Source organism: Lacerta agilis, chromosome 5, assembly GCF_009819535.1.
Source record: "Lacerta agilis isolate rLacAgi1 chromosome 5, rLacAgi1.pri, whole genome shotgun sequence".
In the NCBI taxonomy this organism is placed as follows: domain Eukaryota; kingdom Metazoa; phylum Chordata; class Lepidosauria; order Squamata; family Lacertidae; genus Lacerta; species Lacerta agilis.
In genome coordinates, this window is record NC_046316.1 from 45,638,528 (window position 1) to 45,666,402 (window position 27,875).

Sequence of the window (27,875 nt, forward strand, 5' to 3'; positions counted from 1 at the left end):
TGGCCACATTTGGCTCTGAGTCAGTTTCCTCACCCCTGATCTATTCAGACTTTCAGGGAAATTTACTTCAGAGATAGATAAACCTGAATTGTACTTTGACTGCTGACACTGTTATTGGAAAGGAAAATCAGCTTGGCAAAGTGTTTTTTAAAATTGTGTGTGAAAATTAATGTCTTAAAACAAAATCATGGCAAACATTTTAAATTTTATTATTATTATGGTGCTTACTTTGAAAAAAATGACTCCAAAGTGAACACTGCATTAAAAAAACACATTCATAAATGGAATAACAGACTAGTAAAGCATGCATTACTCATGGATTCTGTGGTCCTTCTGCCCTACACTGTTTCCCCGATTCAAAGAGAGTGCTGTCATATCTTTCTAGAACAAACAACTGTTATTCCATATGGTAAATTCCCATTAAGCTGAGTTAAAGGATGGATAGCAGAAATATAAACATTTTAAAGGATAATAAAACCAAAGGACTGACTGTGTCGGGCCAACTGTTGCCCCATTGTAGTAGTGCTGTGGGAAGATGTTGTTGGCCTCAAAATGAAGAATTCAGGGGTCGGTTCTGGGTCAAAAAACGGCAAGTCTGAAACATCACTTTCTATGTAGCAGAGCGCTCTGTCCTTGCAGTAATATCAGTAGACTCAAGTTCTTCCTCCTCCTCCTCTTCTTCCTCTTCAGTATAATCAACAAATTCATGATCCTCTCTTTCACCTGAAATGGAATATTTGTATCTTGAGGTGTTTTTTTTAAGCAGATACAAAAGTCTTTCAGCAAAAGCAATGTGATTTAAAAGTGCTTAACTTTAGCAGGCTTGTACCTATCGAGATTAAACTGGTATGGCTGGGGTCCTAGACATACTTAACTAGGAGTACAGATGTAGAATTGCACTGTTAAGTCACGTGCAGTGTAAAGCCAAGCCTTCTTGCCTCACAGCTCACACTCCTAGCAAACACACTACACTGACTCTGTAAAAGCATGGACTGTTATTTCGTTTGTAAACAGTTCTATTCTACATCTGTAAACACAGCAGCTGCAATTTGTTCTTGTATTTTAACATATATTTAAGCATTAGAGGGCATAGTTCTTTGCTGAACAGCCACAGCATCCGTGCATTTAAACCGGCCACATCCAAGTTGTTTCAGGTCAGTCTAGGAGATGGGAAGCCTATGTACTCCTCGTATATTCATCCAGCCCTCCTCACTCTGCTGAAGGAATGCGAGCTTCAAACTCATGTTCCTTAGCTTACAAGAGAGGCTATGGAGTTATGGGCACATACACTTATTCCCTGTAATGGCTTGGCACAGTGCCTGCATCTGTGTGTACGCACCAAGGAAGAAAGCAGGGAAACTAGGCCTCGGCTATGCCATTTGAGGATTCCTGCATAGGGAAGGATTGTGCCCATAGATTTTGCACAGCCTATGGAACAGCTGACAAATGTAAAATTCCAATGACATGCCATGGGCAATATACAATTAAATACTTTTTTTCATTTGGGTTGATGCCACTGGCAGAATGAACTGGAACATAGGAAGCTGTCCTACACCATGCCCAATCATTTGTCCATGCAACTGCTCTTTCCAGGGTCTCAGGAAAAGACCTTTCCTGTTACTTGCTAACTCCTTTTAGTCAGACATGTCACAGACTGAAGCTGGAACTTCTGAGCACAAAGCCTCTGAGCGATCACCAAGCAGGTCCCTTACCAGGACTGCTACTACATCTGATACTCAATATGCAGTTGGCGTATAGTGTTTTCACAGCACTACATTTCTGCATCTTTATATATACAGAACAATTTTCAAAGCATCATCTGCAACATGCCTGCCTCCAGCTAAAATTCTGTGTGAACAAAAAACCCCAACAACATTAAAAATGTTCTCCATTGGCCTTGGAGATTCCAACCAATTAATTCTGCTCATGAAAAGCTTGTTGTAGGTTGTGCCTAAAGGATGTCTTATTTTAACATTCAGGTAAACAGACAACTCATTATAAGGACAATGTACTTTGTGGCAAATGTCACCCTGTTTTCTGCAAGTGCTTATTTATAGTCTTTTGATTCTCCTTCCCTCCTGCAGAGTGTTTTCAATCACTCCTTTTCCAATCTTTGTATTCTTATTCATTAAACACCGAAAACAATGTAAGAAAGAGGGTTTTTTTTTTTTACCAAGTCTTCCATTCTTGCCAAGTTCTTCCTCTATTGCAAGAAGACGGTTGTATTTGGCCACCCTCTCGCCACGTGAAAGACCTCCCAACTTGATGAACCTAGTTCTCAGTCCAACAGCCTTAAACAAAAACATTACCATTTTAAACCTCCAGTCTTGAGAATAAAATGAATCAATTTTTTCTGCTATTTACATAACTTGGGTGACTTAGAAGCAGACTTCAATTATGTAACATTCATATTTCTCATCTCTATGTGGAGGCCTACAATTAAGCATTTATGCTTGTGTTTGTAACACTGCCAAATGCATGGCCGAAGCATTTATTCCACAGGACAGTGAGTGTGTACTGAAAATGCCCTTTGCTTTGTAATGCTGTGCTAAAATTTGGCTTCTGGTTGATTTTTTGCTTCCTTCATGTGAACCACATGACCTTCATGTAAACAGGCCATTGACTGGACTGCTGTAAGGTCAGAGAGTAAGAAGAAATGTCAGGCATGGCATTTTAACAAATACCTTGGCTACAATGAGTCAAAGGAAAAACTGTTAGGAGGGAATTTCATGCAAGCTCTAGCATTGGTGGGATAGGTAGGGAGAAAGAGCTACCCAAGCCAGAGAAGAGGAAAGGGAAACCACACTGAGCTGAGAGTCAGGAAAACAGTATAGTGCTGAAAGGAAGGGAATTGGAAGCTCAGAAGACAGCAGGAGGCAGGGTAGGGTGACTGGGAGGGGGGTGGACTAAAATTCACACATTAATTTTAAATAAGTGGCCAATTTTTAGTGACATCCTCTATGCAATTATGCTTTAACACAAAGAGACTAGCCTGAGTCCATTAAGACCTGTTATTCAAGAAATACTGTCAGTGCTCTATGTTTTGAATAATTTGCTTAACTTTTCCTTAAAATGTCAGCAAGAGACAATACATATTTTCACTGTGCTACCATAGCCCACTGTTGTGCATCTTCCGCCCCTTATAGTTCAAAGATTAACTCTCTTTAAAAGGCGACTCTCAAAAAAGCCAATTTTCTAAAAGGTTACCTGTGTTTCAACTACAGACAACATTTCTACTATGGGCCACGTCAAGATAAAAAGCAGTATTTGAGCAATTGAACAGCTTTCGCTACTTTACTTGCCAGGTCTACAAGACTGTCATCAGAAGTCTCTCCATCTGGACTGCCTAAAATGGAAATACGCTTTCGACCTGTGTAGGATGGAAATGAAAAGTGCTTTTTGGTCTTCATTTCTCTATCCAGCCAAAATACTATCTGTTTTCCATTGTTTGCCTTTGGCTATTACAATAGTTTTTTCTCCCCCCCCCCCCATGTCTTCTCTTGTTCTGTTAAATCCATTGTCCATAATCCAACTGAGGTTTGAGAACTTAAGCTCACTTATTTAAAAGGGCTTGAACTCATTTAACTCAGTGTTGGATTGTGGCCATTCTGTGTAACAGCTTAAATACTTGCTCTGTCACTTTCTATGACTACTAATGACTGAACATATCATTTTGGTAGCATATTCAAGACAAAAGTGAGGCACTGAGGCATTTAATTTAATCTAAACTTATACAAAATATAGCTGCATATTAAAGAAGAAAGAGGGAAATCCCACTTCTCTAGCTAGTATAAATTCAATTCTGAAGCTTAGAGTTCATTTATTTCAGCAGCTTTGTTACATTTTGAAAACTTGTAAAATGTCCATAGAAATATACAACAGAAACGATTCGTATGAAAGATACACCCTGTTACCCTGGCTCTATACAGCACTTTGAGCTGTACTGTATTCTAAGAATTCATTTAATATATTTTGAACATGAGCCCACAACTCTATTGTTGTGCCATGATGAGAGCCAATTTTGTCTAATAAGCATTTCTAACACTGTCAATTACTGTATTTAAGTATAACATGTTACATCCTTTTACAGATCGTATAGGCAAACCTATAGTGTGTACTTTTAATTCCGTTCTTTCCTCTCCTCACCATCTAAAAGCTGAGTTATTTTACAGAGGTCAGAAATTTTAGCTTCATTGGTATATTTTAGGACAAGACCACTGCATTTTGGTATGTTGTGGTTCTCCATAAGTTTAGATACACTCTTGCACAATTCTTCTGCAAAAATATAACATTTAGATCCCAACGTGTTGCGTAATGTGATCCACTGCTGCCGGTCCTATACAAATAGCAAAATAAGGGATTAAAAATTTCAGAAGTTAATTCCAGAAACCAGATGGATACTCTGTATTTTCAGTACAGTATAAACTTCAGTATGTGCTGTTTTAGAGAAGACAAATGGGCCCCTACAACTAATACCTGCAACCCTACAGAAGTGCTTCTGTCCAAGACTCTAATCTGCTTAGAATGGGAACCCAAAATATGCATTTTTTGGTTCCCATTCTTCCCTCTCTACTTTGTATAGCTGGGACAGAACAACATGGCACCCTCCAGATGTTGCTGGAGTTCAGTTCCCATCAGCACCAGCCAATTGGTGAATGGTCAACCCTTCTAAACTGAGATATTATCCCAGTTGGTAGTGGGTTTGGATTGAGTCTATGTATGTGCTGTTTTTGTTTTAAACTATAAATATATATACTCGGTACAGTGGTACCTCTGGTTACGTACTTAATTCGTTCCAGAGGTCCGTTCTTAACCTGAAACTGTTCTTAACCTGAAGCACCACTTTAGCTAATGGGGCCTCCCGCTGCCACTGCGCCGCCAAAGCATGATTTCTGTTTTTAACCTGAAGCAAAGTTCTTAACCTGAAGCGTTATTTCTGGGTTAGCAGAGTATGTAACCTGAAAGCGTATGTAACCTGAAGCATATGTAACCCGAGGTACCACTGTATCTTAAACATGATTTTACACATGTAACTGTTTTCTCTATGTTTTTATTATATTACAAATCACTTTGGCAAACAATTTGTGAATGAAATAATTATAACCACTGCCATATATTTGATTGCTATACAGTAAGATGGGATGTGAGGGTTCTCCAAAAGTCACACGCCCTCGACAGGCCATACCCTGCCTCCCACCAGCCCTGCTCTGTGCCCTTGAGTGATCTTGTTTTGCTGAAATGTATCCTTGAACTGTGATGTTTCTTGCAGGTCTGGGGATGGAAAGTGTGTGTATGTGTGCTGTGCATATAAACCATTGATTTTTGTCGGACTGATACAGACCCAGCTATACAAATGTTAAGTCATTGCTTCCCCCACTTTTGGCCCTGTCCACCATTGTCACACAGTCCCTGGAAGGTTGCCCATGGGGTCATGCAGCTCTTGGGCTGAAAAGGGGTCACCCATTTCTGCTTTGGACCTTTTCTTTTCCCTTTCCCACTTGGCTGGAAGGTGTATGGGAAGCTGCCTACAGATTTTAGCATAGCTATTACTGAGCAACAGCGTGTTCCCATCCAACAAAGATAGCAGCAAAGGCAGGCTTTGGCATTCAGTGTAAACTCTGAATTCCCTCTTCAGACAATAAGAAAGATAGTTTATCTCTAAGCCATCAACATTCTTTGTGGTACTGGAAGCTCACAGGACTATATTGTGCTATTTATTTAACCATTTATTTTCCTTTCCTTTTAAATACCCAGAGAGGCATCAAGTAAACAGATGATTGTGGTAAAGCCATAGTAATCTTTGTCCCTAATACCATAAAAAACCCTGCCATCTTCCCTATATTTAAATTTGTTCTTGTTACATTTTTTCAAACACTAAAGAGAACCATTTATTGTAAAACAATGCATTTTTATATGAAGATGACAGTAAAGCAGAATCAATAGTTATATATTTAACCATATGTAATGTGTCCTGTTTCACATTTCCCCCCCAATGTACTTCACAACACTTTTATCTTTTTTTAAAAAAATTAAATGTGTTTATATTTATGCGTTATCAGTTTTATTCCTATTACAGTTTGCAACAGAAGGCTGATTTTTTAAAAGAAATCAATAGAGTGAATTTTCCTGTCTCATTTAGGTTTAAAGGAAATCAATGTTATCCATTATGCTTTGTCTGCCAACATTTCCTTATCCATACCTCTACAACAGAAACTAGTATATTTTGCCAGTAATTCTAAAGCAGCAAGATATGTATTTCCATCCTCGCTCGTATGTCTCCACTATGATCTCTGAGAAAACATTTCCTCAGTATACAATCTGTATGCCATGGGCATGTACCGCTTCTTAATGGCTGCTCCACAATTACAGAATTCTCTCTTTTTGGAGACTTGCCAAAATCACAGCCTGATTGTCTTCCCAGAACTATTGTAAGACCTCTTAGTTTTGTCTGGATTTTAATGGCCTGCATTAAGAGGGGACTGGAGGCAGCTATATTTGGGAGTTCAGTGTTGCTCAGATAGGAAAGCGTTTATCCTGTTTTATAGCAGTTAGCTGGCAACTAGACTGTCTGACAGTCCAATCGAGGATCAAGGACAAGGGCGATGTCCAAGTTTATTTCTCTTTTCTCCTTACTTCTATCAGCCTCACAGTAGGAAGAGGAAAGCCCCAGAGCATGCAGCCTTTCTCAGGAGTGTGGAGAGACTGCAGAAAACATGTAGGCACTGCAGCTGCAGCATGTTAGTTTCTGATGGTTTCCTCTCCCTCATAAATACACTCAAAATACACTCACTTTAGCTCCTACAATGGTACAAGTGCATGGTCAACTTTTCAATTTCAATTTGCATACAGAACTAGCAGATACCTAGAATGAAACTATAACTTTCCAACAACAGAAGGTGTCAAATATTGACTTTAAGTTAATATCACAACTTTAAAACTGTGAGGCTCTAAACTACTTCCCTATTCTTTGGCCATTTGGGCTCTGATGGCAATCCATGTTGTCATGTGACCTGGGATAGCTCAGTTGGTAGAGAACGAGACTTGTATCTATAAGCATATATCTATTAAACGTCTTAAGTCTACTGAGGTAGACTTAATTCAAGCTAACTGCACTGCCACTGATTTTTACTTTAATGTATTTATTTATTATAGTCACTGATAGCCCTCTTCAGGATACAAATCCTTCTAAGGTACCGTAGTTCACAACAAAACACAAGTCAACAATATATAGAGTTAAAATATCAAATAGTTGAACACAGAAATGTGGCAAATATTCTCGTCCTAGTTAATTGTGCTGTATTTTGCAATCCTTCTCTGAAAACGAGACTTTAATATGATGTCTGCATCTCATACATTTCATACAAACAGTCCCTCAGTCATCTAAAGTTTGATATCAATGGAAATTAAGCATTATAATGGAGCTTAAGTTACAACAAAATCCTATTCTGGTCTACTCAGACATATCCCGATACAGGATTGCCATCTTGGTCAAAATTATGTTACGCTGATTTAAGTAGGACTAAAGTGTGTCTAACTTTAATTGGATAAGCGCCACAATGCTGAGGAATGAAGCTCAGTGAAATTTTCTTTCATCTATGACTTCCTCTTTTCTATAAAACATACCCCTCCCAAAGTTTAAATACATTTTATGTGTTTCTTTTATTGTTTGGTTCTCCTCAAGGACAGTGATAAAAATACCAAAACAAAGAGAGAAAAAGCTCCTACCTCTTTCCTCAGTGGATCTATTAATGTCATAATAGATGGGAATTTACGAATTAGGTCCACATACACATCCACCATTTCATCAGGGCTCTTGAGCGTTCCAAGTATTACTTCATATTTTCCCTTGGACTAAAATTAAAAATACTGAAAGGTAAAAATCACTATCAGAGTTGAAGGTGCTCACTTTTCTTTTTAATAGATAATGATAGGACTAAAGTACGATAATTAGAAACATTGAGGTGCTGCAAAGGAGCCACTGGCCTTTTGCATGAATGAAGTCTGTTAATAGACTTCCTTCCCTTTACAGAGCCCATCCCCTTGATGGATCCCTTTTGGGGAGAGAGGAAGAGATACTGAACAAGACAAAAGAAAGTTGAAAATAAAGACACAAAAAATTAATGCTTACAAAGTCGATTAGTTCATGAGCAGCACAATTTATTCCCAAGTATACATCTATTCCTAGTTCCAAGGAAAGGTGTGTACAAGCAGACTGGATCAAAGCCAAAGGTTGTTCAAGACTTTCAAACCCTGTTACCAGGCAGCCTAAGTGAGACATCTTCTTAAGAACAGGAGACTGTAAATGAATTAAAAAACACTGGTATTAATTTCATATAGTCATGTACACGGAATGTTCTGCCAATCTCCGAATAAGACCCCCAAGCCCATCTCCTGCTGCATTATATAGGTACCATACTGTCCTACAACCTAGCCAGATAGGATATTATCTCCCTGTATAGCTATTTTATAATTCAGTTTATGATTGGATTCTTATTTTTATGTGCATCAGCTATATATAAATTATCAGCATCTACATGAAGGAACCAGCTTCTTGCAGATGGCTTGGCTAATGTTCCCAGCATGCTCTTTCATACATTCAGATTTGACATACTTCCACAAAGTTTGAAAAGGAGAAAATAGAAATATATTGTAGTCCTTAGGCAATTAAACAAAAGAAACAGGATGAAACAATTTTGCTGCTTCCAAATGATGCAGTATTCCTATGAAGTTTAATAAAATATGAAACAAAAATAATGGACATGATTCACTTAAAATGAAGCATAATTAATCTGATTCAGTGGGAGAGATTTAACCATGCGCCAAACTCTCCCACTGAAGTCAATTTAAAAGTGGGCAATGTGTGCCAATGACAACAGAAACAGAAGCCATCTTGGCCCTAGAATGCAAACAATTTAACACTGAAGGTGGTGGCAGAATCCTACCAACACCAGATGTTGTAAAATCCTAAGCATATCAACCCAGAAGGCTGCAATTACCGTATATGCATGCTTATTTGTCTCATCCCCCAATCCTACTAAATCAGTGGTTTGTAAGAAAAGTCTATGTAATTATCAGTTACGTGCAAGTAAGTGCTACTTGGAGTAGACCCACTGAAATTAATACTGCTAAGTTAGTCATGTTCATTCATTTCAGTGCGTCTAACTTTGAGCGGAACCAATGTTAAATATGATCCTGTATATTTTTATTTTTCACACTACATTTTTCACACAATATTTATTTAGTTTCCTCTCTTATCAAAATGGTTTTTAGCAACGGTTTAAATAAAAATAAATCCATTTAATGTAATCATTTATTAAACATTAAATCTAAGAGTATTATAGAGAAAACATTTTAAAAATGCAACTGTACACATAAAAAATTCCAATTAAATTTACCTGCTCTTCTCTCCCTATCCTGGAGAGCAATCGCTCCTCACCATCAAACCTACATAACCCATATTTGTTCATACATACATCCTCACGGGAGCATTGCTAACTCCCAGTCTAATTAACAAAATACAATAAACATGTTCTACATTTTATGTTTTTTTATAATTTTTGATGTTTTAATTATTGTAGTGTGCATCACTATGATATTTTTTATTGAATTGGTTGTTTTAAGAATGTTCTTATAATAAAAAAAAATTTAAAAAATCATTCCTAACCAAATTGGGCTTCCAATTTGGCTATCAATAATAAGTAACTCTTACTGGACGATTTCATATTCTGCTTTTGAACACATGACTGAACCTAGCTCATAGGCAGTGGATGCACCACATTTTGAGTCTCTAGAATACCTAGGAAATCACAAGCCGTGGACTGATACAGATCTAAGCAACAGGAACTAGAGACAAAACCAGCATGACTTATTTGAGCACTATGCTGCCATCATCACAGGAGTAACATTGGTTCCAGGTTTAAGAGACAGTGTGTGCCTCCATTTCCTTCGTCAATCAGTGTGAAGTGCAGTAGGAATTCCTACAAACCTGAGCTTCTAATGGTTGATATAATTATGTCAGAAAGGCTGATAGATGGAAAGCAATCTTCTGTTCTATTCACAATATAGTATAATATAAATCCCTCCCAACAAATAATGGTACACAAGTCTCAATACATCAAGGGCCATCACACTTCCTAATAAACCTGTCACCTTATGATTCTAACAACTGTTTTGTGCAATAATCCACTCCTAAAGTTTAAAACTGTATTGTTATTTTTTCTTACCGGAGCTTTTTTTGCAGCATCCCGTGAAGTCTTTTTACCTTCTCCCATAGAACTAGGCTGTTACAAAGGTTTTAAAAAATTGTTTAGAAACACCAATATTATATATTCAGGGAAAAATAGTAACCAAAAAATTAGCCATCTTTTAAATACAGTGGTACCTCTGGTTAATTCGTTCCGGAGGTCCGTTCTTAACCTGAAACTGTTCTTAACCTGAAGCACCACTTTAGCTAATGGGGCCTCCCGCTGCTGCTGCACCGCCAGAGCACAATTTCTGTTCTTATCCTGAAGCAAAGTTCTTGACCTGAAGCATTATTTCTGGGTTAGTGGAGTATGTAACCTGAAGCGTCTGTAACCTGAAGCATCTGTAACCCGAGGTACCACTGTACTGTAATAGCTTCAAAGATACTATCCAAGATAAAAGTTGGGTATAGTGCAGAACACATAGTTTGAAACAGAACGTATTTATTGTGAACTGACAGCAGATATCCAAAACATCACTGAATAAACCTCCCTGATTTTGAACAGATTATCTGCAGCAAATAAAATGAAGCACATTAATGACTTTTTCAGAATTTAGGCATATGAAATATATAATAGTACACCACATCCTAAGGGCATCTGGAGAGGTTGTATTTATCTGTTACCACTACAGTAATAAAGCAGTGTAGCAAACAAGCATTGATAACACGGTACAATTAGGGTATTAAGTATTTTATATATTCGAATATTGTGATGCTTCCAATTTATTTAAGGAATTTAATGCAATCATTTGTATGCTTTTTTTCCTTTTGGGATTTTTATTTGCCGCAACAAGTAACAAATATGTGTCAATAAATAAACATGAACTGTAAGCCAATACAAAAGCAGCTAATAGTTCGTTCTATTGAGAAAATTTTAATAGACAACCTGGCACCTGCATAGAAATGTGAAAAACAGATACAATAGTAACTTGAGTCCCTAATTAAATGGGTCTCTCCATAAGTTCCCATGAGTTTGAGGTGGCTTTCTTGTTTGGTCTTCCTGGTGCATAAATGAAATAAATGGTTGCCATACTGTATAAAAAGATAATGGGTTTGATTTACTTCTGGTGGTTTTACTTGAAAAGTTAACTTTCAGCCAGGGCAGCAGACCAGACTTGTGTATACCTTCTGTAAAGCAAGGTATACATGCACACACACAAACACACACACATATATAAACACACACACACTCTTGAAAATAAAAAAAGATTAATTTATAACGTATCTTACCATGTTAGTAGTTTGACTCAGCAACTTCATTACTTCTCTCTGAATATCCACACATCTTTCTACACCCTGCAAAATAAAATTTTAAAAATCCCACAGAACCACAATTTATTTTTTCTATTAAAAGTAATTGCCCTGGCTCCCATCCCAAACTCAGTGACAGTATGTGTGTAAGTAAGCTTTACTCAAGGCTTACAGCAATTTAGGCCACACTACAGCTACAGATCACCAAAGGCAAGCCTAAAAGTTCATGACCGAATGAAAGCTAAGAAGTCTTAAAAAAAAAAAATGGGCACAGCCCCTCCACCAGCTTCTAAAAGTGAGACATGGTCACTTGCCCACAAGCCTCTCTCTCAATGAGACTGGTGGCACACACTTCTCCAAATGGGGCAGGAGCCTGTTCCCAGTGGTGCAGACAGCACTGAGTTCTCTGTGAGAGGTCAGAGGTCAGACCCTCTGCTTCCTCCAGCTGTCCAACCACCCCTCCTGACTGGTTGATGCCTTCCCCCATTGCTAGGGAATTCCTTCCTTGTTTGCACGGGGCTTGACAGGGAGCCAGGGGAACTGCCTTCCTTCCCATAGCCTCTAAAGGCAATGGAGCTGGCGGCATCACCCTCCTTGGTCCACTCCATGCTGTTGGCATGCTTGCACTCTCCTCTTCCTCTGACAGCATCTGCCACCCGTCCGAAAGCAGCCAGGCTCACAATAATTACATTCTGAAAACAAGTGACCTTTTCCAAAAGTTACTAGATAAAGGTAAAGGGACCCCTGACCGTTAGGTCCAGTTGCAGACGACTCTGGGGTTGCGGCGCTCATCTTGCTTTACTGGCCGAGGGAGCCGGCGTACAGCTTCCGGGTCATGTGGCCAGCATGACTAAGCCACTTCTGGCGAACCAGAGCAGCGCACGGAAACACCATTTACCTTCCCGCCAAAGCGGTACCTCTGGTCATGGTGACCACATGACCCGGAAACTGTACGCTTGCTCCCTCAGCCTACAGAGTGAGGTGAGCGCCGCAACCCCAGAGTCATCCGCGACTGGACCTAATGGCCAGGGGTCCCTTTACCTTTAAGGTGCTACTGGACAAATATTTTTATTTATTTATTCATAAATGTTTTGTTATGTTTAAGGACCTAATAACATGTTACATTAATGATGCGTTTAGCAATCTAATAATAATAATAATAATACCATCAAGCACAGAGGAGACACCAATGAGACTTTTTCCTCGTGCTAATTGCCACATGGAGTGGACAATTTTCACCTTTATCACAACTGGAGAGAGTAGACTGAAACCACATACTTCATTCCTGAGGACAATGCCCTCCACCCACCTAATGCCTGGTATTTAATACTTTTAACCCCACATCATTAGAAATTGTGCCATGAATGTAACAAGTAGTGAGGCAGTAAGGCTTCAATCCTACACCCTGTTCACTCTTACTCCAATTGAAGGCAGCGGGTATAAGCGTAGAGAACAGGGAGTTGGATTATGCCATAAAAAAGCAATTTACTTCTTACAGGTTGATTATAATATGGCCAAGTGCTTTTCAATATTGTGTTTTATTATAAACAAAAGGGAAAACAGTTGCACATGGTACCTGTTTAACCGGTAACCAGTGTGGAGGTATAACCATCACTTCTTTCAATAGATTCAGTTTTCCAGGTGATGATTTTCCACAACTCAAAACTGTTGCCATTGGAAGTGGCAAAGCCAGTTCTTTAGGAGATTCCTAAAGTGGAAAAAGTGATGTAGGAACTTCTTTAGGCTTCACTTTGCAAATTACCTGGAACAATAAGATGATTACATATGCCCCCAAATACTATGGACTGCTGGAACTATAGATGCAGCTTGATTGCTTCATATTATTTATTTACTTACTTTCAGAATTTACATGCCATCCTATCCCATGCAGTTCTCTGGGAGGCTTACTTGTTGGTCAACAGCACATACCCCATTAAATTAAGCAAGCACAGTAAGCATGGGGCAGCATCAACTACCTGGATGCCTTAGAATTAAAACCAAAGGAATTACTTGCTATGTCACAAAACGTGACACTTGCATGTTAGGGACCAAGGGCACAAATTTGCACAGCAATCCACCAGGTGAGGACTAAGCACTGGCTCTAGCACAGAGATATCTGCCAGATTCATTATGGCCATTCCTATGGATTCTGGTGGCAGAAAGAGCACAGAGATACGCCATACTTGTATAATAAATGTACTAGAATATGGTTGCGATACACACCCCATCAACATTAAGCAAAAGGTTCCCCAGAACTTAAGCTGCACATATGTCTGGATTACTTCTTATTCCTATCTTGAGTGAGAATTCTGGATGCTAAAATCCATACAAGTACCTGATCATGTTTCAGCAAAGCGATATGTAAGTACAAAGGCATGTCATGAAGAGTCGCAGAGGTCTTTGCAAAAGCAAGAGATGTACACCCAATAGCCATACTACCCATAACTACAGGTTCCGTGGGTTCTGCAGGAGGGATGGGCTTCTCCAGCACAGAAAACTTCTTTCCTGAGGAAAAAAAAACCATGTTTATAGTTTTCTATTGACAATATCAACATCATAGGGTTAAGTAAAATATGGCTATGAAGTCAATTAAAACAAAGAAAGAATCTGGACTTCTTCTTCTAGATCAGTTCTATTGGAGTCAAAGAGACTGCTCCAGAGATAGGTGTTCTGAGGACTGCCAACTTAACCCCTTATATTAAGACACTTCTAACGAACTTTCTAACACTAATCTCCTGTTGTGATGGAATAGGACTTTGAAGCGTTTTGTTCGTGACTAGGCTGTAAAATGGTTGCCTTTTACGTTGAAAACTCGTGTATATAGGGGTAAAAAAATTGCAGGAAGGTGAAACATGCAAGGGATACTTGTTCAGGAAGTTTTGCATGGGAACCTGGTAATTAAGGAGAAACAGAAACCTAACCAAGACTCTTGTCCTCAATTGATAAAATGGGAGGGGGTAGTTAAAATACTCCATATAAAGGTTGAAGAGCTGCAAGAAAGAAAAGGGGCTTGCATTAAAATGTAAAAGTTTTTTTTTTTTTTTGTAAAATCATTTACTCCAAAAGTGTTTAACTTGATGCCTTACCGCAGCCTTAAATAAAAGCATAGCTTATTGGGGAGCAGGGAATTGGTCTGAGACCCTGTTATTCAACTCAACCCTGCCAATTTGCTACCAAGCTAGTTTAAAGACTTTGCTACTGATATAAGAAGCCCTATACAGGTTGTAACCATTTACGCATGTCCAATTAGCACGCAACTGGCGACACACGGGTCATTTGCACCTGGAAGAGGGAGGAATGGGGGCGGAATGGGGCAGGCTTATGTGTGCTCTTCAGACATGCGCTTTGACCGAGAATCCAACACCTGTGGAAACAGGAATTGCCTGTACAGTTCTGCATCTGAGAAGCCACCTCTCCCCCCTACATCCCATGCTGGTCACTTAGATCTGGGAATGGAGATCTGCTGATGTTTATAGCAAAGCATGTAAAGCATGCTGTGACTTAGACACATGCGCTTAGAACTGTGGCACCAGTTGTCTGGAATTCATCTTCCATAGATGTGAAACAAGCCTCCATGTTGTCATGTCAAAAGCTTTTCTCTCAGTCCTTCCCAAATTTGTGTATGTCTGCAGTTTTGAATAAATAAAATTTATGTTTGATTATCTGTTTTATATTTATTTTTTTACTCTACATTTCCACACTACTGAATATAGGAGCAATTTATAAACCAATTAATTAAATACCACTCTGCCCAATATAGACAGGAGGCTGGACCGCTTAAAGTGGTCCAACAGAAAGTTGAAGCGGTTGTTTAGTCAGGGAGTCAGAGAAAAATAAAAGTCATCCACAGTGGCAATGGTGAGAGGAAGGTGGGGTTGGTTTGGCTGGCTGGCTTGCCTCCTTTCCCTCTCATGGTGCAGGCTATAACCCATGCTGTCACACCTAAATTTTAGGCTTAAATCACATCTGTTCTTAGACATATCTGATATTTTGACCTCTGCAATAAAGGCTTGTTTCAGTCTCAGACAGAACTCTTCTCTTTTATTTCCTTTTCTCTTCCATTGCTTATTACTATTATGCCCTTCATCTTCTAGCACCCTTAGATCCAGACTTTCCAAAAAGTGTTTTATATGCACAAAACCTAAGAATCTAGAGTAGATTTTGAAAATTACTTGGCTCTCACTTGGACACCTTAATAATGGCTGGATTTCTGAAGCATAGAGCTTAGCAACCATAAACTCCCACTGTGACATTCATGTCCTCAAGTCCTCAAATTCTTATCATCCAATGGTTTGCTTTCACTCTAAAATAGGAGCTGGCATCTTTTGAAAATCCAGCACTAGTTGTGGGTGCTGAGTGCCTTTGAAAACCTGACCTTTTAATCCAAGCACTTAACAGAACTTTCGAACAGCAGAACATGAAAGCTGTCAAGTGCAACTATGGAACTCTATGCAGACACCCAACCAAAGTGTTCTTTAATTTGAAGCACATCATATATTTGATCTTTCTTAGGTCTGGAATGCACAGCAATGAGTGCAGTATGAGTGAGGTGTCAGGCATTAAGCAACAGGCTGTTCTCCAAAGTTTCTCAAAAATCATCTTTATTCTCCATAAAATGACAAATTCTTGTCATTTTATGGAGAATAATGGCTTCTTTTGAGACTGCTGAAATTCCAGTAATTAAATATTTTCTCCCAGAAAAGTAAAAAAGATTTTGTTATATTTGCTAAGAAATCAAGAATGGCAATTAAAATTATCAGTGAGGCAAATGCAGCAATACAAACTTCTGCTACCGTACTACTTTTAAACAAATTTAACTTTGAGCAGTGTTTTTGGTACAAAATGGGGTGCCAGTACTCATAATCTTCATAAAAATGCCAAGGGTGCTGGCATAAAATGGCTGTCATGAGCTGCTACAAAAGGGGTGATGGTACTCCATACTGGTGAGTACTGTCAGACAAAAAAGCACTGCGACAATCATGAAAGATACGAAATGTTAAAGAGTATACGAATAAGAACACTTTCTTCTTATCATGAACAGGTCACTGCAATTATGCAAAAGGCCAATAAGAGGAGAAACACTCAACACATTTCCCTCAAGTTAAACAGAGTCAATGGATGTCACATCCTTAAGACTCTTGCTCTCAAGGGTCAATATGATCTGGGTGTTGTTTCCATTAATGAAACATTACTCAACGTTACAGATAACAAGTGGCATAGCCCTGGCTGGCAACTAGATCAGCTGGAAGTTCAGTTTAAAGCCAAAAGGTGTGGCAAGGGAACACCCTCAGCACCCTTCCATTGTGCTGTTTTCCTGCCAAATCCCATCAAACCAACATAAACTTCACAGCAGATGTGCTGTTCCATGTCCCTCTATTAATCTGATTCCTAATAAAATGAACCAAATCAACATGAGACAACTGAGTGCATATTCATGTGTCAAGACAAAGAATGCAATATGGGGATCATATCTGATACTCAGATAAGGCATTGTCCAAGAAAAGAGAGCTAGGTATCCAGATCAAGTGTTTCCCAATATTTTTCTTTAGTTTTGCCTGTGTGATTCCCATTTTGAAGCCTCACATAGCAACAAAGGCAAGCAATTACTATTCAGATAATCACCTGGCACCACCCACCCACAACTCAATCTACAGCTGACATGACTTTACTTGGGATCATTAAGTCCAGTATGCAGACTGATATGGGGACACAAAACATGAAGGGTGGAGAATCCAGGAAAGCATAAAGGGTTATGTGCAAAAGTGTCATTCATTCATTCATTTATAACATTTTATACCCCTTCATATAATAATAAGTGGCTTACTCAAAAACAATAAAAATGCAACATTAATAACATTTCAAAAACATTTAATTAAAATGTGATAAAACAAAACATAAGCTTAGGTAAGAAAGTACCGGTAAATGTGGGGCTTTATCCAAGAAAGGCAACTTGTTCATGCAAGGACTCCTACTTGCACAATAGAACTTCCCCATGCTCTCCTCCTCAGGTGGTCTCCCAAATCTGTTCTGGGAGTTCCGCCAACCTTCCAGAGAAAGATTTGGGTGGGTGAGTGGGTGGGTGGGTGTGCAAGGGGCATGTAGGAAGAGAAGATGGAGGGGAAGTTCCATTACACAACCAGAAGTTGTATGAAAGGGACAACTTCATTGGATACAAGCCTGAGAGCCATGATACCCATTTGCTAAATGGAACGGGATGCTATCTACTTTATAGATACAAGGTCCATTCTGTAACCTGCTTTGTTTGGCTTTTTTTTCCCAGAGGGAGCTGGAGCAGCTGAAGCAGCAGAAGCCTCTGCTTCCTGGATTTCTTTTTCTTTCTCCTTTTCAGCTTCCCTTCTTTCTTCATCTTCTTCTGCTTTCTTTGCAAAATATTCACTGTTATAAAAGGAAGCACAGTAACTCTGATTGCTTTAGTACTTCAAGAAATTTCTTGACACACACAAGTCTACTGTAGGGTGACAGGTTACACTGATATTTGTTACCTTCACTTCTATAAATAATAATACATTTCTGATATAAGTTACATTGAAAATTTACCGCCATTTGGCATTTAAACCTATCCATGATCATTTTGTTTATCTAGTTGAGAGATACACAGTGGCTCCAGTCAAGACTTCATAGACAATAACTGGTGGAAGCAAGCCACCAGCACAGTTTAAGCAGTGTTTAAGCACGTGGACTTGAAAATTGTCCAAAAGCTACAACCAGTCCAAAATGCTGCTGTTAGATTACTGTCTGGAATGGACCTGACAAAGCTTATATAATTCTGGTCCTATCTGATCTGCACTGATTATATATTGGTCTCTGCACTCAGTTTATTTATTAAGCAAATTTATAGACCACATCACAGCTTAAAGCCACTGAAGTGGTGTACAGTAAAAACAACACAAAACACAGAAACATAAGCTCCAAGAACCAATTCAACAAACTCTAAAACAGTAAAACCACCCATACAAACTGTAAAAAACAATGAAACACTTTCAACAGCTATAAAGACAATCTTCCGTAAATGACTGGGTTAAGCCTCAAAGAAAGCCTTCCCAGACAAAAAAATATTTTCAGTAGGTGCCTAAACATCATGTTAGGTGCCTGCCTGATTTTTGGTGGGTAACTAATTCTACAGAGCTGGAGTTGCAATACTAAAAGCCCAGTTTCCAGTATAGGCTGCGTGCACCTATATGGTATATTGTACTCTCAGCAGTGCAGCTGCAAGGCAGAGATATAGTAAACATGGGGCACCCCTTTTGATATTCTGGTCCCAAGTTGTTTGGGGCTTTAAATGCTAAAAGCAGGTCCTTGAACTGTGCCAGGGAGTATATTGGCAGCCACTGCAGCTCCTTCACTAGATGAGTAATAAGGTGTTGACAGGGACCACCTAATTACCCTCACAAGCTGGTGCCTCTGACCCTAACTGGTCCCCTACAAAAAAAGTTCACCTCACACCACTGGTTCAAACCCAGCAACCTACATTTCTGCCCAACACCCCTCCTTGGCATCTATGCCCTGATCCTCATGCCAACCATCACTCTGCAACTGAACTGCACCTCTGAATTAATGAACATTTGCTGTAACCATGTTTGCTAACTTTTGAGCAGGTGAATTAGATAGATCAAGGGCCATCAACCTTTTTAGACCAGTAGACACATTTCGATTTTCGATAAGAGTGCTGTGGGTGTGTCATGAAATGGCTGTCATGGAAGGCATGGCATAACACAAAATTAGAGATGGTATTTTGTAATTACTGTGTAGTTATATTTGCAGAAAATAACTTCTAGGGAGTACATGATCTCAAAGAAACCCACCATAGGGAAGATGTATCCTGATTGCTAGGTAAAAAGGAAGCACAAACTATGGAGATTCCAAGGACTACTAGAAAATAAGGCAGAACCAGATAAAGTGCATAAAAGGGAAAACAGCAACTCTTTAGGACCCAAGGGATTCCCATTGCCTGGTGTCCAAACAACTCATCAATCACAGCTCTGATTTTACTCCTATCTGTCAGTGGTTTTAGCCCATGAGTGATCACTTCACTAAAATTGCTTAGAAGGGCACCTGCACATTTTGCTTAACTTTCTAGGAGGGCTTAGAGACTTACTTTTTTATTTAAAATAAAATCACAGCAGGCTCTGACACATTAAAGTTTTCCATGGGTTCCAGGTTGGTATCCCCCAAGATAGATGATAATTTTATTTACAGACTAAGCTTCAACTCAATCATAATCTGCCTCCAGACCACCAGACTGTTATGGTTGAAGCACAGCCATTTCAAATCCTCAAGTATGCCACATGCTGGTAGGTACAAGTACAATCCAATACAAGCCTGCTCAAAAGTAAGTCCCACTGAGTCCAAAAGGGCTTACTCTCAAGTATAGAATTGCAGCCTGAATTACAGTCTTGTAAGTGCAACATAATGGATTTTTAAAAGAAAAGAATTGCTATATAACATGCAGAATAAATATGTGAAACTTACCCTAGAAGTTCATCAGCTTTATGCTGGTCAGTAGGTTGAAGGCCTCTGAACATTTCATTCAGTGATTCATTTATCCATTCAATTGCTATCTTTATAGATTCCTCTCTTTCCCTTTCATCAGCATCAATTGCTTCTGGTGAAGCATTTTCAAGAATTTCAGCATGAGAAGAGATCACGCTGGAACAAATCCTCTGCAGAATAGTATTTAAAAATAGGTTTCCCATTGAAATTTCACATAATAAACACTACATTGAAATCATTTTGTGGTAAAGGCTTATTTAAGCTTTATTTTTGATGTATGGAGAGGGTTATCACTTTCACAGACAAATGTTATAAACTCCACATACCGTATGTCAAATCTTTTGCCAAGGTATTTAAAAGAATTTTATTACTAGAGTAGAATTCATCACAGCTCCTTTCATTTCAATTTTCCCACGTAAACTACACTTTATATACACTTCTGAATAATTCAAATGCCTCTAGGTTATATTATTAGAAAATTGTAGAGTTGGAAGGGACCCCAAGGGTCATCTAGTCCAACCCCCTGCAATATAGGAATCTCAACTAAAGCATCCATAGACATCCAACCTCTGCTTAGAAACCTTCAATGAAGGAGAGTTCACAACCTCCCAAGGGAGACCGCTCCACTGTCGAACAGCTACTACTGTCAAAAAGCTCTTCCTGATGTTAAGTCAAAATCTCCTTTATTGTTATTTGAAGCCATTGGTTCGAGTCCTACAATCCAGAGCATGAGAAAACAAGCTTGCTCCATCTTCCATGTGACAGCTCTTTAGATATTTGAAGATGGCTATCATATCTCCTCTCACTCTCCTCTTTTCCAGGCTAAACACACCCAGCTCCTTCAACCATTCCGCATAAGGCTTGGTTTCCAGACGCTTGATCATATTAGTTAGCTTGTCAATATCCCTTGTGGTGTCCAGAATTCCAGGTGTGGTGTGACCAAGGCAGAAGAGAATAGTACTATTACTTCCCTTGATCTGGATACTATACTTCTATTGCTGCATCACACTATTGGTGGTGATCCACTAAGACCCCAAGATCCTTTTCACATGTACTACTAGTAAGCCAAGTGTCTCCCATCTTATATTTGTGCATCTGGTTCTGGGGGGTGAGATGAGCCCTCTCCCACAACCACAGCACCTTCTCTCCACCCAAAAACACATTTCAGTTAACAAAACAAAACAAAAAAACTCAAAGAGGATGCAAAGCACGACTCAAGAGGACTGGCCTGGACCCCACAGAAAGGCCTAGAGGGCTGCCTTTGGTCTCTGAGCCTTATATTCCCTGCCCATGCCCTAACCCAGCACCCTTAACAAACTACAATTCCCAGGGGGTGCCATATTCTGGTTCACCTCAGGCAGCAAAATGTCTTGGGTCAGCCAGCCCTGTGTAGACTTCCTTGGTGGGTGTCTCATCCTTATCCTTATCCCTCAACCCTAGTGAAGAAATTTTATAAAAAGTCACAGCAGACAAGACCCTTCCAAATTTCAAAAGGGTGATAGTATGATGTCTAATTTGCCCCTAAACCTTTTTTATACTCGGGATCATGGTGCACAGGGAGGGGAGACATTACCACGTTCTACCATGCAGTGGTCTTGAAGAAACTCTCCTCCAGAATTGCTACCAGCCCTAGGACACACTAATTAGATTCTGTTCACATTAATAGCATGAGGGGGGATTTTCGTCAAGGAAAAAAAGAAGTATTGGAAACCCTTCTCCAAGCACCATCGTCCCAATCCTGACACACACATAACACACAGCGGCTATTTAAGAGGGAAAACACCTAGATATGTTAAATGCCTTGACACATTTTAACATCAAACCTACTTTGGGCCTTTTGGTTTCATCATATTGAGACAGAAATTGGCAGTGGTTGACCAGTGTCCATATACCGGTAAGGTAACGGACAATATTATTTGTAGGGCTTCAAGCAGCCCTCAGTCTGGTAGTCAGATATCTCTGGATCAAATAAAGAATTAAGCAAGTAACAGTTCATACCTTGACACAGTTCCTAACTCGGCATGACACTTCCACTTCTAACGTTGGCCGACCAATCCCATCAAGCACCTTTCTCCCAACTAACTTGGTTATCACTGGAGGCTTTGATAATTCAGAGAAGTAGTTTGCCTGGAAGATAACAATTATAGCAATTATTTCCCATATATTTAAAATGAGATTTCTATTCTCCTAGTATACAGTTGTCTGCAGTGAACCTTTTCCCTGACATTTATCAGACTGCTCATTTAGTAGTTCCTGCAGCCATGGCTTGGGATCATACCTATTACCAACAATATTATCTACTTTCTTTTTAAAATCCTAATGGTACCCTCTTGGCTTTCACTAAATCTTCTGGAGTATGGTAAACTGTAATGATACCAGTTCATCTGCAATGAAGTCAAGGATGGGTCACAATAAATTCTTGGATTGTGCCACTGACATTGATTCTGCAGGATCCTAGCCTTCCCTTTGGACTAGCAGGAATCAATACAGGATCAGCATTTTCCCTGACACATGCTAGTATAGGGCATGCTGCCTGGCATTCAGGAGAAAAGATCAATCAGGAAGTACTCCAAAAGGCACTATGATGTTTTGTACTGATGGTTGAATTTCAGAGGTAGAGGTCCACAAATTTTGGCAGGTCTTGGTAGCCTGCCCAAATGTGAGCTTCCTATGACATGTAATACTATTTCTGCTTCCGATGACATATGGTATCATAAAAAGATCCCCTCTTTTATTACCAATCATTTAAATCACATTTTCTATTGGGCTTAGTGTACTGTAACCCTTGTTTTATTAATATCCGAATCAACACTGAGATTACGTCATAAGATTGTCATTTTACCAATGGGAAACTAAGACAGATCATGACATTTACTGTATATGCTACAGTATATTGTTCAGAGGAAATTCATAAGATTATACACCATGTAAGTATACTCTGCCAACCTATACAGTTATGTGGCATGAATCTCATGAACATCCTCTTTACAATAGACTTGCAAATTGTACAGGATGATTCTACCTCCTAAGTGTGCCTTGCTCATCATAATGCAGGTGACAGTACAAATTATACTGATATGTAGCAACGTAAGTTTATTGGAGGGCTTTAGGAGCAGAAAAAATAGAAGACAAAATACAGGTCAGTTCATATTTTAAGAGTTATTTATTAAATCATTTTAATAATCTTACAGTTAATTCTGATGTGCCAGTCATCCACACTGAGAGGCCAGAATAAGAAAAGCTAGAACCAGGTTCTCAGTGTTGCCAGTTGAGAGAAAGTTATGTACATTAGTACTGGAAGAAGGGGTTAATTAGCTAACCTATATATTTACCTGAATGTATTGTTAGTCCAGTGACTGTATTAAGTATAAAAGAACTTTTTAAGCTTTTCTGTATGAAACTGCTCTGTTAAGCTGTGAACTCTGATCTGCATTGCACTGGCAAATGATGACTAAGTGTCTGGAGATAACAGTAGACAGTAGAACTGTCCTTGCAGAGAGGAACTGTTGCCTAGGTCAAGAGATAGGGTGGCCTTGCTAGAGTGCGCATGAACCAACTCTGGCTAAATGTCCTTTTGCCTTATATGTCCTTTTGCCTTATATGTACAACAGGAAATGTACAACAGGAAATGTTCCTTATATGGACAAGAGGAAGAGCCAGGGAACTGTCTATAAGAACTCTGAAATTTGACTAGTTTTGTACTTGCTTGGCTATCTAAACACTGAAGTACCTCTGCATGCAGAAATTAAATCTTTCTCTCTCTGAAGCCAGCAGCCTCAGGTCTTTTCTGCTTCCATGTTTTCTCACCGGGCGCAACAATGGGAACCCGTAGGGGCAAATAAGGCTCCAGTACGAATCAAAGCCTTTTACATGCCAAGAATTCAGGGTTAGGCAGCACAGTAGCATATGCTAACCACTGCCCGCCCAACTTACTTCTATGTTGACCTGCATAGGATTGCTCTGCAAACAAATTCATTATGACACGGGTTTTCATGTACCACCAGAGTGCACTCTTCACATCTGATGATGCAGATTTCAACCCATGAAATAAATATGTTGGTGTTTAAGGTGCTGTCGAGGCTCTCGGTTGTTGTTTACTTCTTAAGCAGTAAATCCGCAGCCACTATATACCCACTTAGCTAGGAGTAACTCTCGTTGGATTGAATGGGGACACACAGGAGCTCAGTGGGACTTGCCTCGGAAATATCATGGAGAAGCTCGCCCTGTAAAGGGCCAAAATACTACCATGCAGATGCACACACACAACCTGCATTAAGGTCATTGGCAGTTCTGCACTCCCACCCAGCCGGTCCCACACCTAAGGCGTCTCCCCCGCCCCCTCCCGGTTCGCGTGCGCACTAGGCATACTTCGCCCCAGCCTCCGGTTTGGGCCAAAGGCGCATGCGCAAGCGGGGGTGCCGTTACACGGAGGTCCAGCTTACCAGGTGCCCGTAGAAGTCCTCTGGGCGCTGGTAGAACATAGCGTTGAGCACCTCCTCCAGGCGCTGCGGCACTTCGTTGCTGCGGTAATACTCCGCAGCCTGGTGTTTGAGATCAGCAATGGTGAACCGCCGCGGCTGCTGCTGCTCGCCCGCAGCCCGGTTCCCGCAATACTCCATGTCTTCCCGGAGAAGCGCCGGGGCTCCGTTGCTAGGAGACGGGGCACGCGCGCCTCCCGCCCCGAGATTACCATGTTCTCGCGGGATCGCTTTCCTCCCTTTCCCCTTCTCTTCTCAAGTTCTTTCCTTCGGGCTTCGGTCCTGTGCCGAATAGTTTAGCAGAGTCCATTAGGAATCCATCAGCCCCGACTTCTGAGGGAGGACGACGAGGAAGTTCCTGCTGAGCGTTATTAAAGTCTCGGGCGCGGCGCCGGCTGATTAGGTTCCGCCGGAGATTGAATAAACTTGGGACACGGCGGGTTGTAGCGCCACCTGGTGCCCAAAGACGGGAAGCGCCGTCGAGTCTTTTGTCAGCTCAGCCTGTTCCCTGTCTTTCACCTGGGACAGACGCCTCTGTGCGCATGTGTGTGAGAGAGAACGTGTATTGACAGAGACAGAGACCCTCCTGTCGTTCTGCTCAGGCTTGTGATTGCATTTTGGTTTTTTCCTCCTTAACCAATTCTTTGGCTTTTTGACCAGTTTTTCAACTGCTGATTTTTGCCTCTGTTTCTGTTTTCGTATGTGTGTGGCATTTCCCTTTGCTTCCTAACATTAAAAAACTGTTTCCCCTCCCTTGTCTCGGTGCTTTTTTGTCTGGGACTCGTGCCTTCTTTCATCAGTGCTTGCAGCCCACGCCTTCCCCCTTTCATTTCAGACAGGGAGCAGCCAGAGTTTTTTCTTTCAACTCCATACTACAGGGAAATCATCAGGAAGTGCGCCCAAACCGCACTGACAGGCATTGCTGGACCAATGGAGCCCCACTTGGACTTGGGGGCGATGGGGGAGCGGCAGGCAAAATGGCAGTTAAGAGCTCTGGACATTCTTTGGCTGTTTCTGCTATCACCACACAGGCACAAATGTGTCTTTGCCTGTTGAAATCTTTTCCAGCATTGCAGAGGGCACATATGGGAGAGCTTCCTGATGTCCTTTCAAGGGGCCTCCTATATGGACAAGTGTGCTACAGAGCTCCTTTCAGAGGAGGATTTGTTGTTGTTCAGTCATTCAGTTGTGTCCGACTCTTCATGACTCCATGGACCAGAGCACGCCAGGCACGCCTATCTTTCACTGCCTCCCGCAGTTTGGCCAAACTCATGCTAGTCGCTTCGAGAACACTGTCCAACCATCTCCTCCTCTGTCGTCCCCTTCTCCTTGTGCTCTCCATCTTTCCCAACATCAGGGTCTTTTCTAGGGAGTCTTCTCTTCTCATGAGGTGGCCAAAGTACTGGAGCCTCAACTTCAGGATCTGTCCTTCCAGTGAGCACTCAGGGCTGATTTCTTTAAGGATGGATAAGTTTGATCTTTTTGCAGTCCATGGGACTCTCAAGAGTCTCCTCCAGCACCATAATTCAAAAGCATCAATTCTTCGGTCAGCCTTCAGAGGAGGATACTGCATCCCAAGTGCAAGGAGCCTTGTAGACACGACATCATCTTCCACCAATGAATTTTATGGTTTTACAGCATCCTCTCTAGTTATTACCTTGCTTGCTTCTGCTGCTGGCCTGCTTAACATATTGGGCAGCCTCTTTTATTACCAGCAGCTCAGCCATTGCAGTTTTCAACCTGAATAAGCATAGCTGTCAACTTTTCCCTTTTCTTGCGAGGAATCCTATTTGGGAAAAGGGAATTTCCCTTTTAAAAAGGAAAAAGTTGACAGCTATGAATAAGGAAATCCTTAATGGGGGGGTATTTCCCAGTATCTGCATGTGCTACCCATGCTGGCTGCTCGGCCAGTAATACAGCCACCTGCAGCTGCTGTCACACAAGCTGTTCTATCATTCCTCACCATTAGCCATGCAGCCTGAGGCTCATGGGAATTGGACTCCCCACTGATATCTGCAAGACCACAGTTACTCATTTAGAGACGCTGAGCAAGCCAGACAGGTGCCAGCTGGTCCTGCAAGTCTTCTTACCTGCTCTCTTCCTTGGGTGGCACAGCCACCCAGAGGAGGCTCAGTGAGCCCCATGGTCCTTGCTGCAGCTTCCACAAGGAAAGGTGGTCCAAGACAGGAGCAGCCTCAGCATGACCTCTCTTTGTCTCCTGTGCTTTCCCTTTGGGTGGTGAAACAGCCTTGATTAGGCCCAGTGGGCTTAATTCTCCATGCTGCTGAGACTAAAGTAAAAACCAGCATAGGCAGCGGCTTTCACTGCCATTGACTCACAAGTTCTTGAAGCTACCAACATGAGTCTGGCCAAACTGCGGGAGGCAGTGGAAGACAGTAGTGCCTGGTATGCTCTGGTCCATGGGGTCATGAAGAGTCAGACACAACTGAGCGACTAAACAACAACAACAACAACAACAACTCACAAGTGCCATTGTATCTAGTCAGCCTCGTCACCCGGAGAGATGTCAAAAAACCTGGCAGAGGCCTCGTTCTTGTTTGTTCTTCTTATCTTTGCACAGCACCACAAGCCACATGTTTCCCCACTAGGCCATCCAGAGGGTGAGAGAGAAGCAGAAGCAAACCCCTCCTGTTCCTGTTGAGTCACTCACATGTGCTGAGCAGCAGCCAACCATACCTGCCTTCATGAAACTCCATTCCATTTCACTTCTGCTGGTTTTCCATTCCCCCGGCCCCCCGGCCAGCATCCCATAGCAACTGAATGTGTTCTGGGGTTGTTGTTGCTGTTGTTTGTATTTTGGAGGTTTCTCACCTTTGGCTTTTTCCTAAATAATTTTTGTCCTTCTGCAAAACCTTTGGGTTTCCTCAGACCTCCTAATATGCCCTTTTATGCAGGGATGGTGTTTTGTCTAAAAAAGAAATTTGAAAACAGAAACAAAATAGGAAATTCTTTCCAGTAGCACCTTAGAGACCAACTGAGTTTGTTCTTGGTATGAGCTTTCGTGTGCATGCACACTTCTTCAGATCTGAAGCTCATACCAAGAACAAACTCAGTTGGTCTCTAAGGTGCTACTGGAAAGAATTTCCTATTTTGTTTCGACTATGGCAGACCAACACGGCTACCCACCTGTATTTGAAAACAGAGGTAGTGGTTCACCTGTATCATGAAAGCCCTTCTGCAGCTCAGCTTCCAAAAATGATAAGCAGCCCACTCCAATTTTCCAAAGAATGGATAATAATAATAATAATAATAATAATAATAAAATAATGTTATTTAAAGCCCACCCTCCCCAGCCAGGGCTGGGCTCAGGGTGGCTAACACCAAATATAAATTAAAATAAAAAGTAATAGGGGGAAAAACAAGAAAAAACG

General features: G+C 40.7%; 1 protein-coding gene across 4 annotated transcripts; it reads right to left on the reverse strand.

Annotated features, from left to right (window-relative positions):
• Positions 1-233: 233 nt before the first annotated feature.
• ENO4 (enolase 4) lies at positions 234-24,824 on the reverse strand. 4 transcript variants are annotated; one of them, XM_033149556.1, is made up of 14 exons: positions 24,448-24,819; positions 22,004-22,132; positions 19,985-20,175; positions 17,748-17,890; positions 13,830-13,999; positions 13,071-13,202; positions 11,474-11,539; positions 10,224-10,280; positions 8,129-8,296; positions 7,726-7,851; positions 4,147-4,336; positions 3,303-3,370; positions 2,174-2,291; positions 234-723 (listed from the first exon to the last, which is right to left on the reverse strand). In XM_033149556.1, exons 1-14 carry the CDS (start codon positions 24,622-24,624, stop codon positions 611-613), a joined length of 1,848 nt encoding a protein of 615 aa, XP_033005447.1. In that variant the 5' UTR covers positions 24,625-24,819; the 3' UTR covers positions 234-610. The 4 variants fall into 4 exon arrangements, with proteins under 4 accessions (XP_033005447.1, XP_033005448.1, XP_033005449.1 ...); XM_033149557.1 differs by lacking the exon at positions 8,129-8,296 and having other exon boundaries at positions 24,448-24,822; XM_033149558.1 differs by lacking the exons at positions 3,303-3,370; positions 4,147-4,336 and having other exon boundaries at positions 24,448-24,822.
• Between the last annotated feature and the right edge of the window lie 3,051 nt (positions 24,825-27,875).